This window comes from Struthio camelus, chromosome Z (genome assembly GCF_040807025.1).
Source record: "Struthio camelus isolate bStrCam1 chromosome Z, bStrCam1.hap1, whole genome shotgun sequence".
NCBI classification, from domain to species: Eukaryota; Metazoa; Chordata; class Aves; order Struthioniformes; family Struthionidae; genus Struthio; species Struthio camelus.
The window spans coordinates 86,048,523-86,064,081 of record NC_090982.1 but is presented as its reverse complement, the minus strand read 5'-3'; the positions used below and the strand labels follow the sequence as shown (position 1 = coordinate 86,064,081).

At 38.5% G+C, this 15,559-nt stretch overlaps 1 protein-coding gene across 5 annotated transcripts in view; it reads left to right on the top strand.

Moving 5' to 3' along the window:
- DYM (dymeclin) overlaps nucleotides 1-15,559 on the top strand; it is a 231,340-nt gene that overhangs the window by 21,431 nt on the left and 194,350 nt on the right. For all 5 annotated transcript variants that reach the window (XM_068928623.1, XM_068928620.1, XM_068928624.1 and 2 more), the window contains 4 exons: nucleotides 4,717-4,769; nucleotides 5,431-5,524; nucleotides 7,127-7,260; nucleotides 14,964-15,036. In XM_068928623.1, the coding sequence (XP_068784724.1) occupies nucleotides 4,717-4,769; nucleotides 5,431-5,524; nucleotides 7,127-7,260; nucleotides 14,964-15,036 (354 nt within the window). The remainder of the gene's footprint in view (nucleotides 1-4,716; nucleotides 4,770-5,430; nucleotides 5,525-7,126; nucleotides 7,261-14,963; nucleotides 15,037-15,559) is intronic.

The window sequence follows — 15,559 nt, the reverse complement described above, 5'->3', positions numbered from 1 at the left end:
CAGCTGGACAGCAAATTTAGAAGTTTAAAAACAAAAAGTGCAAGAGGTCCTTGTTTCATTTGCACCTAGAAGATTGCACTGTCTGTAGCTGTTGATGTGGTGTTTTAGCTTTTGTTTTTAATTACTCTGCATATTTTTAGCACTGAAACAGGAGACCACCTTTGAGACTAACTTTAATTTTTTAAAAGTATATATCAAAGTGCAGTTTGTGCTTTCTGAAACTTACTTTCCTCCCTTATAAATTACCTTGAAACATATCCTGACAGTTGATATTAAGAGCTCATCTGCATAATCTAAAATGATTGTAGGGTATTAAACTGTAGGTAAAGTGCTGTCTCATGAGCTGCCCTCAGTAAATTAGTGTGATATACAGGATAATTTGCAGGCATCTTAATCTGTTTGTCTCTACCTTGAAGTGCTTCCTATTGAAAAGCTTTGAAATAATTCATTTGGTTGCTGTTCCTGCCCATACCCTTACTACTTCTTCTAGTCCTCGAGAGTATGGGAACGTTTCAGACAAACGCAACAGTTTAAGAGCCCAATTTCACATGGGTTTTCAACGGTGGAGCTAGTTGAGGGGAGTCCAACTCAGGACCACAATTAGTCTCTCTTAGATGGATGCAGTTGGTTTTGGGACTGTCCTATAAAATGGATTAGAATCTAAATTTAAAAACAAAGAAGGTTGTTTTCCCCCACTACTGTCTGTTAAAATTTCCCTGGCACAGCGGTAGTTGCTAAGATAGGGTTGAGCAAGTAGGACAGGAATTTCTTAAATCTAACTGTGCCACAGGAGGAAGCGTATGTGGGATCACACCTCTTTTGTCTTCAATCTCTGCTTTCATATGAACGAGGTTACTCATTGGAAAATTTAAGCAAATGCCTAAGAAGCAACAGCAGCTTTGGCAATATTAAATAGTAGTATTAAATTTTACAGTATTTTTATATGCGAAGAGTGTTTGAACAGAGGCCGTACCGCTGGCCTCTTACGTTCTTAGTTACGATTTGGGTTTCATTATGTTGCTGCTTCCTGTTTCTTCTGAGTAGGATGACTTTCATACCTTTAATTACAAGGATATAGCCAGATGAGCTCTGAAATTGTTCAGCCTATAGTACATTGCATTGCATCTTAAAGCATGAAACTTTTTTAAACTGAATTTTAATTTTTGGGAAATCCCGAAGGATTGCGTAAAGTAACTGTCATTCCTGTAGATCAGACTGTATGTTAATTGAGTCTGTAGAGAGGCTGTAAAATCTTCTCTCGTATCCTGGTCATCCTACCGTAAAGTCACTTCCAGATGGTGTTTGCAGACTAAGGATTGGGGCTTGGAATTGGTGTTTTCTTTCTATCAGTGAACCTTCCCCCCCCCCCCCCCCCCCAAAAAAAAAAAAAAAAAGATGAGAGCTCCTGTGGGTGACAGGGACGTAGAGCACAATGGAGAATGGTGCTATATGTGAAGCCTTGAAACTGGTGTTGAAGACAGTGCGATCTTGGTAGGAAAGTGGAAAATAAAGGGAGCTTTAGCAAATCCACTTGTGCTACTTGCACTGCCTTTTAAACAGGGAAGGATTCTCCTCTGATGGAAGGCACCATAATAAGAATCTTGTAAGGAGAGCTAAAGAAATTAATTTCTTTTTTCTCCTTTTGATGCATTTGTTGATTTACAGATAAATGGTTCTCCTTACATATTTTTACTTATAAGTATTTCCCTTTTATACCTAATGGCATCTCACTTTTATGTCTCCCACTATCATGAGTGCTACTCCAACTTAATGTTGATGTTGGGAATGATCTTGGGTCCTGAGGTTTCCTGTGCAGCAGCTGGGGTGTGGGTATGTCCAGGCTTTTGCATTTATGTTATTGACTTCGGATGCAAATTAACAAAACATTTATTTTGGTTAGAGTAATTATATTAAAATTTGGACACAGAAGGTGTCTGGGCAAGCATTTAGGAAGATTAGGCATTCATGCAAATTACTAGAGTATCTGGGATTTGGCGAGGAGAGGAGTTGCAGTGAAAGAAACATCAGAGAAGTGCTCAGGTTGGAAGGCATCTCTGAGCATAGTCTAGTCTGACCTCCTTGCTCAAAGCAGGGTTGGCTACAGCACGTTGCACAGGGCTGTATCCGGTTGGGTTTTGAGCATCTCCAAGGATGAAGACTCCACAACCCCTCTTGGCTGCCTTTTCCAGTATTTGATTGCCCTCAGAGTAAAAGTTTTTCTTGCGTTTAAATGGAATTTCCTATATTTCAAAATGTGCCCAAATATAATATAAAATGTCTTGCTTCAGGCTTTATAGTAGTCTGTAATGTTAAACTTTAAGGTGAGGGCTTTATAGTAGTCTGTAATGTTAAACTTTAAGGTGAGAACTTTGTGAAGATGGTTTCTTACGTATGCCTGGCGTTTGTGTGCGCTATGGAGAAAAATGCTGTTGCCTTTTTTCCAAAGAGGTGCCTTATTTTGGCAGCTCTTGGAAATTTTATATTGGCCTAGATGGGCCACAGATCTCATTTGAGTTGCGGGTGAGTGGGAGAGTCAGCCGGGGAACTCAGCTATTTTGTATTTTATCTCTTAGAGATTTTTGCTTCTGCGTGCATCTCCTGAATTTTTAATAGGGATTTGAGCTATTATTTTAACTTATTTTCTTACTGAGAGCATGTGGAATGATCTGTAGTGACTGCATGGGTACACAAACTGGGAATGTACAAAAGCATATAGGGCCAAACATCTCACAAATAAAGGAGTTTCAGGCAGGTTCTTCGACCCCTTTCTGTGGGAGATCAGGACTTCCCTGCAGCTAGGGAGTGCCTCGTGGCAGGTGAGGCAGGGGAGTGGGGAAGGAGCAATTTCCAGGCCTGCTAAATGCTGTTTTTTCTCTCTTATCTGTTTTGCTGCTATAAAGTGAACTGAAGTAAATTATTAAATACGTCCACTTTACAGTTCTGTAACAGTTTCCATCCAGGGACCTCAAAGCACTGTATGGAATGATCAGGAGCAAAGTTTTTAACGCTACTGAGGTCTAACAACATATTTGCATTTGCAGGAAATGTTTGGATCTACTTAATTGTTCTCTCTGCCAACTCTTTTAGGCCTGTGCTTTAGCGGCACAGTAGAGGGAGTCTGTAGCCCACGGTTGGTTGGAATATGGGAAAGGAAAACGCTAAGAGAATCTGCGCGAGAAAGAACTAAGTGAGGATGGATGGAAGAGTCGGGAGGTAACGTGGCTGTGAAACGCATGTGCCACAGCCTTCATCTTTGCAGTGGGCATGAAAAGATGCTCCAAGAAACTGAAAGCAGGAGCCCTTGGAGGAAAAAAAGGAAGCCTGAAAGCTATCTGCACCTCTCAGCTCGATGCCTGATTGCTCCCTGTAATATAAACTGCCTTCTGCCCAGCCCGATCCTGTGATATGTGCCTGAGTCTCTCCATTATAAATGAGAAATTAAAGTGATAGAACAGGGAACAAAGCTTGTTCTGATATCGGACATATACATTTACCTGCTGGATTCAGTTATCCCTTTAACCGTATCCCTGTCTGATGTTCAGAGAGATCCCACTTTTGGGAGCTGTATTTCTTCTACTGAGATGGTGACTGAACAGTCAAGAGTTTACTCGTGTACCTGGTCACACATAGTAATTTTTTGATGAAATATGCCATTGCATACAGGTTTCAGCGTTCCAGGAAAATGTGTTGGCTTTTAGCTGTTTTGAAGTGCGAGTTTGGAAAATGGAACGGACTCCAAACTCTTAACCCGAGTAACATTTACTTCTTAACAAGTAAAGTGGAATAAGAAATCCAAATAAGTGCAAAATCAACTGGCTTTATGTTGTATCGTACGTTAGTAAGTGTCAGTTGTCATTTCGATAGCATCAAGTTTGAAGAGAAGAAGCTTGCGTTCTAGTATTACTTTTACTATGCATTGAGAGGAGGTTAGAGCTTTAGGTGTTGTTACTAGGACACCTTCAGCTTGCTTCATGTGGCATTGGGCAAAATGCCTGATTATTATTTATTTATTTTTTTTCCCCATCTGTTAAGGAAAAATAGGCTTTACCTTTGAGGATCGATTAGTTTGTACTAGTAGGTTTGTAGCAGTAGAAGAAAATGTGTTTTTTATGCATTTGACACAGCTGGTGTTTACTTCAAGCGGTCGTTGGCGGGTTCTGCTTTAGTGTTTTGTTGTTTGTTTAAGCTGATGTTGTTTTGTTGAAGCATACCAACTGGCAATTAGCGAAATTATGAAAAACTTGGTGTGTGTGACAAGTGGTTGTTGCGGTAAGATAACATTACGTAACAGAAAGTGGTGCTCAGCTTGAGGTTAAATGTCAGGTTGAGGATTCTTTAATTTATGCTTTTAGAAGAGGTGTTACTTCACATGATAAAAATCTAATATGAAATCCAGTTCTTTGTAAAAGCTACGGTTCTATTTTTATTTTCAGTGACTTATCAGACCAAGCATGGCAGTAACACAGATGATGTGCTGACTTCTCCCTTTGACAACATCTCAATTTTAAATATTAATTTCCTGTTTTATAGCCACTATATTTCAAATGCATCTCATGCTGCTTGGTATTTATGTAAACCAGCTAATGGATTGCTGAAATTAAGTGCTTCATGGAAATTTTTTCCTGCTATTTTGTTAGGAATTCTTGCTTTGATTTCAGGAACTCCGTTTGCTTATGTAACCATGGTGATTTTTTTCCCCCCCTCCCTTCCATCTAGTGCTGACTTAAAGCTCCTGGAAGAAGCCACTATCTCAGTCTGCAAGTCTTTAGGTGAGAAATTAAACATCTTGACTTTTTTCCGTGTGGTTTATCAGAAAGATTAAGAAACAGCTCTCATTTGCATGTTCATATCTTTTGTTTACTATACCTCTCTGTGCTCCAATAGTAAGATTAAAACAGTGTGTATAAGAGTTTGTCTATACGTCCTTAACTTTTAGAAACTTACCTTCCAATATTAACTATGTTGTATAAATTGAAATGGCTGAAAGGATTAGAACAATTCCCTCCCTCCCTTCCTCTTTCTCATTTGCCCTCCAAGCCAGACAGTGAGGGGGAAGAAATAACCGGGACATGACGAGGAGAGAATATAAATGTGATCAGTGATGTTACAAGAAGGTAAAAGCTAGCTGTGAAAACCAGCCCTATGTCTTGATAGGGAACTGTATTGTGCTGTAAAGAAGTCATGAAAAGGAAGCAGTTGGAGTTCCACACTCGGTATATTTAAATCTAAGCTGAAAGGTATTTTTAGAGAGCAATCATGGAGTAGTAAAGCATGCACTGGAGAATCTTAAAGAAGAAAACCTGTTGTACTATACCATATGTAGAAATGTTTAAGGCACTGAAATTTATTTTCACTCTGTATCTTGTTTTGAACTAAATAGTATCAAATTACAAATGCTGTATAATCATATCTTTGCAATCTTTCATCTAGTTGAGAAGAATCCTCGAACAGGAAACCTTGGGTCGTTGATTAAAGTCTTTCTTTCTAGAACCAAAGAATTAAAAATTTCGGCAGAATGTCAGAAGTAAGTAGATGGAGAAGAACTGTGTGTGCCCTTTCACTTTTTAAATGTTCTTTTGTTGCTAGCTCTTGAGGTTTTGCTCTGCTGGTTAACGTATTTTCCAGACCAAAAATTTAGACTTCTCTTACTTGTGCAGACAAAGATATATCTAGTACATTTTCAAGCATAGACAGTGAAGTGTAGTAGATAATAGATTACAGGAGGGGAAAAGGCATGTTTGCCTTCTTCCTGTGTGTTACATAAAGCACATCTGTTTGACTGGATCCAAATGTGTAGCTGTGTGCTAATTTCTGCCTTCCCTATTGTGCAGTCCTTAGGTGCTGCTGTCTTAACTTTTCCCTGGGTGGACCCCGCATGTAGCCAATATGCAGCACAAATTCTCCATTACTGGGTTGGTAGCGCAGCGCTCAAAACCCCTTGGAGCGTAAATACCGTCTCAGAGGAAGACGGTTGGTTGGCTTTTTTTTTTTAATACCTAAATGATAGGTGTAATAGCTCAGATAAGTGAATGCTTGATTCTTCAAAGCAAACGTTGTTTTCATCTTAAAAGGTCAGGAGATTTTTAAATAGCACTTAAGCTAACTTATAAATTAAAAATTTACAAATTAAATATTTTATCTCAGGAATACTTCAAATTGGATTGGATTTGAATGGGAACTTCTTCATAAAGTTATTTCTTTCAAGTCATGTCAGGCAACTGTCATTATTTTTGCTTCCCTCTTTCAGCGGTAGGAAGAAAATCCAAGAGGTTAAATGCACAGCACTATATAATTCTTCCAGGAAGCTTGCTGCAACTGTTCCCCTCTACCCCTTGGCAAATGTCTAACTCTCATCAGATCCATGACTTCAAAAAAACAGATGTTTTCTTTAGTGCCCCCTTCCTACTGGAACTGCCCTCTGCCTTTTTGCTCCTGTCTGGAGGAAAGTTACTTATGCCAGGTGCCTCCTGCTTCTTTAGCTTAGCAATACCTTGACAACATAGTTTCAAGCAAGAGCTTGAGTATATGCTCTTGTGTTGGCTTCCCAGCAGTTGCTTACTGGGACTCGAGAAAATGTGAAGCTTTATTCTCTTTGCGTTCAGAAAGCTGGGAAAAATCTTAAGTGGAATAGATACCTTTGCTGTTTTGTGGTCCTGTAGTCCATAGGTGCATACAGTCATCTGAGGAATATTGGATCAGGAAAAGTGCTAAGGTTTGGGGAGTCAGAATAGCTTTCGTGTTGAAGCTGTAGGAAGACCTCAGCTGTTTGAGTGGATTTGAGTTCATAGGGCCTAGAAACCTTTAGGAGTATACTAAGCCGTCTAGTAGGCTCTTTGTGGGGAGTGACGCTTCTGGCAACTATGTTGTTTTTAATAATACAAACTTATTATTAGGAATAAAACTATATCCTCTTGGAAAAAAGTACTGTGTTTAAATACACTTCTAACTTATCTGCTGTAGCAGAGAGTCTTCAGTTGACACTTTAGAGCACTTTGGCTTTTTTTTTTTTTTTTTGCTTCAGCTACAAGAACCCCTTTGTCTACTCTGGCATATACCTTGTTGTGACTTTTAATGTATGTTCACAAATTGCGTTACTGATTCTTATTTGCTTTTGCTTCCTTTCTAGTCACCTCTTTATTTGGCAAGCTCACAATGCATTGTTTATTATCTGCTGTTTGCTGAAAGTATTCATCAGTCGAATGTCCGAAGAGGAACTACAACTTCATTTTACTTACGAAGAGAAAACACCAGGCTCATACGGTAGGTATATGCTGTTGCTAATGAAACAAACATCCCACAAGAAGGTAAGGTAATGAGCTCTGTTCTGTTTAGATAATAATACCAAACTTTGCTTTAAAACTAGAAATGAAACTGTAATGATGCTACACACAACATGTTTAATGTTCCGAACAACCTCTGAGATTAAATGTATGTAGTCAATAGTAAAGCTGACTTCTTTAGGGTCTGAAGTAATCCAATGCAGGACATCTTCCTTTGTATCTAATATTTGAAGGAGAGCATCTACAAAACGTGCTGAGAGCTTTCGGTAACTTCTTGACTGTCTTTTTTTTTTCTGCTGGAAATAAGTCGGTTGACAAGCTTTTGGCATGTTACAGGTTCTCATAACAAACTGAACGACTTAAACCCAGCTGTATAAGAGGTCTATTTTATTTTTCTTTAAAGATTTATTTTTAAACTTGACAGGATCATTTCTTTACGAACTTTATTTGCTGTTTTTAAACAGTTATTCAGAACTGACACTGCAGACCTTCCTTTGTTTGAGTAATTTTAATATGGTTTAAAATGTAATAGTGGTTCTCTTCAGAACATGCCGTGATGTTCTGATGCCTCTCTCTGTGCGAGGTACTCCCATTACATGAGGTGTAATGGAATCTGCATAAGAAGGGATATGTCCGACCAAAAGGTGGAGCTTTCCTTTTCTGTTACCTGAAAATCCTGTCTGAACATAATCCCTTCTCTGACTGGCCTGTTCAGAGAACAGGACTGCAGTTTTAGTAAGGAAAGTAACAGAGCTTGAAAGGAGAAATGGAGGACATAGCATTGCTTTTGGCCTTGAAAAAGATGAGGAGAACAAAATATAATTGGAGTGAAACTATCCTATTACTGCTGTGGGAAAGGTGATGTTACAATTATTTAGGAAGCTGAATTCTTACTATTTGAGGGGATTGGAGGCAGTTATTTCACTTATTTCAATAATTCACCTTTTTCGATGGCATCATGAGATTAATGCTTCCCCCCCCCGACTGGGACTTAAAGAACTATGAATAGAAAGCAATTCTCAAGTTGCTTGCCACATGTGACCCTGGGTACAAGTCCCTTCCTGTCTCTGAGTCTGTTTTCTTGTCTATAAAAGGAGTGCTGAACAGTGCTGTGCAAGGAAAAGATGGGTGGTAGAACTGTTTGGTTCTCTTTCTGCTCATGATGGAGAACAAAGAAAGGTGTCTCTTGGAGAACGTGATTTGTATGTTTTAATGTTGTTTGTTCTAATACCCTGGCACACATTTAGCTGTACCTCAAGAGAAAGGCATTGTAAAAATAAACATACCCTTTGAGTTTTCGCATATGTTTCACAAACCGGCAGCAGTCAGGAATAAAATTAAGCAACTTTTAGAAATCTACTGAGGAAAGAAAACAATACTGTGACTAGAACTAATCTATTAGAAAAGGAAATTGCTAACATTTAATTAGTAGGCAGTAGTTCATACCATGAAGTCTGTCTCAAACAAGAATTACAGAAAAGTGAATTTAGGCAGAACGCTCAAAAGTAAGTGCAGCTCAAGGAACTGGAGAATGTGTTGCACAAGACAAAAGATAGCAGGAATGGTTGGATTACTTAAACACCCAACAGGAGGTAAGACATAAAGGAAAAAAAAAACCCAAAGTCATACTTCTTGAATGGGAATGTATGTGTTCGAGATCAGTTTGGTTACAGCATAAAAAAAATCATAACACTGCCGCAAATCTTTCGTGTCACACCATATCGTGACACTATTGCAGAACACATGAAAGGTAACTCTGGCACGTGAATCTTGATTATGAATTTCCTTCATTTTGTAAAAAATACTATTGAGTTTGGAATTGCATGCCATTTGTTGCATAAAACCAAAAATTGTCTGGCCAAAATGACTAGGATCAGAACGGTAACACAGTGCAAGTGGATTATGGAAGAACAACCAAAAGGATCTTAATGTGGATTTCCCCAAAGAGTCAACCCAGGCAAGGAAATGTGTTGAGAATGCCTAATAGCTGCTTGCTCATTGAATAGTGAAAAGGGTTCATTAAAATCTGGTTAACTCCTTGGCGCCTGCATTGCTCTGGGGAAATCAGACTTCTGGTGCCAAAAGATTAAGTGCTACATATTGAAATGGTTTAATGTATTTAAACCGTGATGAGTAATCTCCAAGAATGAGGTCAGCTATCTGCTACATTAAAAAGCAGTGCCTGCTTATAATAAGCTATCATTGCAGACTGCCTGTGGGTTTATACCTGAATTAAAGAAAAATGCCCGCCCCTTACGTAAAGTGAATGCTGTAGCACACTAAAACAGATGGGAATGCTGGATAGTTTTGTCAGTTTGAGCCATAGCAATCTTTATTCCCTATACTGAGAGTTCCTCGCAACGTAATATGAAAAGTGACTACTGTCATGGGCTAGATCCATATTTACACAATGTTTAGTAGCACTTGACTGTAACTCATAGTGACATTTATTAGTGATAATTTTGTGCATATTGATGGCAAATGTACTTAGCAATTATCTTTGAGCAGATTGTTAGCTGGATGTTCTTGATTAGGAAGGTAATTGTGTGTGGTCTGTTGGTTAGAAGAAGGGACTGAAAGACAGGAAACAGGTTTCTTCTCAGCTCTCACTGCCCAGCTGTGGTCTTGGACCAATTTCTTCTTTTGACTCAAGTTTCCATTTGGAGATCGTTCTTGTGATCTTCTTCAAGGTATTGAGATTCATATCATGCTATGTGTACATATCCATTACTTGAGGTTCCAAAGAGAAAAAAAAGCAATTTATTTTAAGTACAGAATGTGGTAATAAGATTAAGATGATGCCGTTCCATAACTTTTATACTGAGATGTAGCAAAAGTGAAGTATAATCAAAAGAGTATAGTAAAAATACTACTGAGTTATTTGTTTCTACTTTCATAATTGTCAAGTGTAGCTTTTTAGTACCCCCAATCACTGGAATGCCCCTTGCCGTTCTGAAGATTACATGAGTGTTTTAGTACTTTCTGTACTACTGCTGTACGTACCTAACCCTCTTTGAACATGGTTTTTAAAAAATTCAGCTATTCTTAGTTGTCCTTGCTGTTTTTTCATTTACAAGAGCTGGATGTTGCGTTCACTATTCTAGAGGCTCTTTCTCTGTGTTTCTCTGTTTAATGAGCTTTTTTTTCTTTGCTTTTTTTCCTTCTAGCCTGAACATGTATTCCAGCACTATATTCTTTAGTTTAAATATAGCGTCTCGTGAACGGGGAGTGCAGTATCTGCACGTCGGTTTGCTCATGCTGCAGTCAGTCAGAACATTGGCACCTGCTGTGTATTATTTGGTATTTTGGGCAGAAACATACAGTGTATGATAGTAATGATGTATGGAAGAGATCCTTGCCACTTGCTACTCGGCAATATATCTTGCATTGTGACAGCTAATATATGACATAGTACTACTTACTTAGTGTTTTTTAATAGCAACTGCTTCATCTGGAAGAATTCACCTCCCAGATCTTGCAGTTTATATACTTTTGCTCTTTCTGAATGTCTAATTTATGCTTTTCCCTGCTAGACTGTTTTAAGTTCAGAGGAAAGGGGTGCTATTATGCTTCGCATCATACGCAGGGATTATTGATTATTTGCAAAAACTGAGTGAAAGGATAAGTTGTAGCCCGTCGTCATAAATGCTAAACTAAGGTTCTAGTGAACAAACTACGTGGGATCAAGTGAAAGAGAAAATGGAGTTCCTACTACCACTGTGTTCATTGATTTCCTCCCAGAGCAGTCAGCCCATAAATAGAAGCTTACTACTTTTGGCAGTTTTCAGATGGTTCTTTAGCACAGGAAGTAGAAGCTTGTACTTCTTAGTCCGTAATTGTGAATTTGCAAATAACTTTGATAGGATATTACACAATTTTGATTGTAGGAAAAGTCTTATACAGACTTGCATAATAAACTGTGTTTTAAGATTCAACCCCCAATTCCTGCTATTAATAAACTCTAAATTAGTGTCATCTTCCATGACTACTTATTATCTTGGCATTTAGGTTAATTCCTGTATAGTACTTGAATTTAAGTATTTTGTGGAAATTGCATGCTCCCTTAAATGGGGAAGTGACCTGTTCCGTAAGGGAATAACTTGATTCCATTTACGTTATCCGGCTTTGTAGCCTTCAGGCGCCGTTTTTAGCTTGCTCCTGCTCAATGCTAACTGAAACCAGTCTGCCATAGCAGCAGTGTTCCCACTGAGGTGAGTTGACTTGTATCAGCTCTTCACTGAGAGGTGTCTGTTTCTCTATTATTATTTTTTAGTCTATTCAGACTACTGTTGGCACGTTTTAGCAGGTAAGCTAAGGACTTGGCCTATGTGGACCTGAAGCTGGAGTTCATCTTTGCTAACAGATCATACATATTCTGGTGAAGTTTCCACTGTCTATATCATATTGTTTCTGTGCAGTCTTCAATTATGTTGTGATTCAGGAGTGTAAGAGTGGTTAGCCTGTTCTGTATTCTCAGTCAGATTGTTAGTTCATTTAACTTGTTCCCTGACCTATAGCGGAAAATTTTCTGCTATATAAAGAGTATATTAATCATAAAGTTGCTAAAGGACTGCATTTGGTGCATTATAGAAAATGCAAAGGAACCCCAAAGTGCTTGTAGAATGGGTGAGACTGTGAAGAAAAATCATTTCAAGGTTTCTCTGAGAGCACACCTGCTCTGTTATAAAGCACACCACCTTCTTGGGTTTTTCCTGACAGACAGTTAGGCAGGAGGAGGATAAGGGAGAAGATACGCAACAATATGCTTACTGCAGCCCTTGGAAACTACAGGACCTTTCGATTATCATGTAAAGGAAATTAAGGATGGCAATTGGTGCATATACTCTTTGCTCACCCTTTTAAGGCAAAGTGTGAGCTTTGGAGAGTCCTGGGAGCTGAAGGAAGACCTAACCACAAAATCCAAGAAAGCTTGGTTTCTTGAAGTCTGCTTGTTACGTAGCTAACTACTTGTAGATGAGGACTTAAAGCCCCATCCATACAATGTGAATTGTTTCTTTACTGGTGTCCAGGTTTTTATCTATAGGAACACAGGAGCAACGGAGCAGAAAAAGCAGGCAGCATCTAGAGCGAGGCTGTTCCTTGCTGTGTCTAAATATCTTACTGATGTTAGGCACATCCAGGTTCTACAGCAGTTCAGATCAGATCTTGACAACGTGGTAGTTAACCACTTGGCAAGCAAGACTGTTTTACTTTATTAGACTCTCTGTTATGGCCAGTTGTGGAGCTATGTTGGTTTTAGCGGAAGCGGGGTCTAATGGCACGTCTAGTTTGCTTTGGTTAAGTCCTTTTGCCTATGTAACGCCTGCTAATCCAGTGTCTGTAATGTGGGTAGCTTTGAAAAGGTTAAAGGAAAGCAGTATTTAAGTAACAAAATCCATGCAAGTAATCCACATATTTGAGGCCTCAAATACGGTGGTTGAAAAATGATGCCTCAGCATTAACTGGATTTCTTTTCAATTGTGTATGTGTTTGCAGTTACTCTTACACTGTTCAGAAGATGTACGTACGATTTCTCTCTGTGCAAGTCTGCTCTAATCTTATCTGAACAGATTCACCCTTTACTTATTTGCCCTAAGGGTTTACATGTGTCTTTGATCCAAGCATGTGATCTATTAATGAGTATTGTATGTATTGTCTTTATCCTGCTATTGAAAAAAGACATTGTTTATGAAAACAGTGTTCCATGTTTATAGCGCTCTCTCACGTTATAGATTTGGCATGCATCCGCTTCATTGTCTTGGCAAGACAAGAATTAAACAAGAATGCGTATGCCCCAATGGGGAAAAGGATACATTAATTATTTTAGCTGAATGACATTGATTACAGCAATTAAGTTTAAAAAAAAAAAAAAAAGTTTGAGGATGGAGCGGGAAAGACTAACGCCTTCCATTATACATGATTGTGCTAACCAATCATCTTGCATTATTTTTAATATAAAGTGTGGGGAAAAGCCTTCTTTCATATTCAAATAATGTTATTCTCTCCCCAAACAACTTATGTATATAGCATGGTGGAAACAGTATTCTTGTAATTTCTTTTCTTGTTCCTTCCTCTCCCTTCATCCCTTTCCTCAGCTGTCAAGAGAAATAAATTAGATACCTTTTGGAAACCTATAGAGTCTCACTCTGTAAGCATTTTCTAGATTTATAAAATTTTAGAAGAGATTCACCTTCAAGTTACTGTACAATACATTATATGGACTTTATTACTGGCCATGGTTTCAGCCTAAGATTAAATACTTAGTAGTTCTAGTTTTGAGCTAACAGGAGCTACGTTGCGTTTGCTCATGGGGGATTCTATATAAAGGAAACGGTGTTTCCGTGATGAAGAAATTGACTTCCTTTAGAATGTGCAGTTCACTAGGTGACAATTTTTAATGTGTTTTTAATAAACCGATTGTGGAAAGAAATGATTTTATTTTATAGTGAATAGTCCCTCTGGTGTGCCTCTTAAAATTGAGTCCTGGAATTAAGGACAAACTTGGTTTAAATGGAATAGCAATGCCATGACTTGGCTCTAACTGTTGCTTTTATTGCAAGACCTGTTTATCTGCAAATACAAAGTAAGCAACCATTTGGGTAGTCCTTGTGGTACAGTGATGTGTTGCCTGTCAGGTGAGGCAAAGTGGAAAACTGTGCCGGCTTTAAGGCCGTTCAGCACCATAAAACCCTTCTTTTTTGTGTTGTATGCTTCTTTCTGTAATTTTGAACCAAGGGATGTATTTTCTCTTTTTTGGTGTTACGTGACAACAACTGATGTTGAAAGAACCATCATAAAACCAAGTCTTTGTTAGTCTGTTCCTGTTGCTTTTGAAGATTGCAATACTAATGTAAAACACTACTGGTTTTATTAATTAGCATTTTCTATTCTTTTATAAATAACCTTGCAATCGTGCCACGTGCTTTGCATTGTGTATATGATTTGAGGGTAATTTTTGCATGCTTACACTGTAGAATTTTCTTGGAAAATTGCGAACCTTTACTTGTGATCGAAATGTGTGAAACCTCTTCACTAGATAAATGTGCAGTCATGCAAAAAATATTGTGTGAATTGGATTGCGTAGGAATAGCTGTGATGGGCATTGTAGGCTGCATTGTAGGCTGCATCCGTCTGAAAGATCCCAGTTTGGAATATTGTTCAGTATATGTTAGACAAGTGAAACTATGCCCTTTCTTTCTTTGTGTCTGCTTACTCTTGGGGCTAAGGGGAATGTGTGTGGAGTGCAGGGGGAATTTTGAGAGGAGACTTGAACTGTGGACCCGTTAGGAGTCCTTAGTGATCAATCAACCAAACTGTTAGTAATAACAGTGTTTAATATGAGCTTAGTTAAGCAGTAAAGCTTGTGGGTATGGGAAAGGCTTGATGTGCTCAATATCAGCAGACTTCCTAGAATGCCACCATCTCGTTTAGTTTATCTAGTTGTTATTAGTTATTTGGCCTATATATGAAAGGTCTGATATCACCATTCCAATTTCAGGTGATTTCTGTTTGGGCAACAATGCAGTCTTCATAAACAGATGACATTCCAGATCTTCATAAACAGATGATGTTTAGTGATTGTACATTTGAAAAAAAAAGTGTTGATTGTCTGACTCTGCGTGTTTAAATCTATGCCTTTTTATGTTTGAAAATTCAGAAAACCTTTGGTGTGCTTCTTTTTAGGAACAGAATGTGAAGATCTCATAGAAGAGCTGCTGTGTTGCCTCATCCAGCTCATTGTTGAAGTTCCCCTCTTGTAAGTTTGGTTTCTTTGCAGCCTCTTCCTATATTTGCCCAAATGTTTGGCTTATAAAACTTAAAGTGATGGGGATCATAATTTTTTTTAATAACTTGAATGCTCTGTGCTATGGTACAGTACTGATAATGATAAACTGCTGCCAGTACCAACCCTGAATGTTTTGTTGAAAGAAATAATGGTCACTATCTCATACCCAGTTCAAACCGTGAGCAGGAGCTCTCCCATTTTATTTTGTAGATACTTTGTTGTTTGTTTCAGGTACCTCTGTTAGTACACAGAAAGTCACTACCAACTTTTGGTTGGAAATGATCGAGCTATTTTTATAGGAAAGGGCATGTTGGAGGTGCCGTTGCTTCATCTCTGGGGCACCCAGCAAGGTACAAGCAAAAATTCCTGTTCTGCACTTGTGTGGGCTTTTGAACTTGTGGTCTGTTCTCATTTAATGCCACTGAACTGATATCTGAAGAAGAGAGTCGTGACTAGGTGGAATGTTTCTGTGGATCTTCAACAAAAATTCATT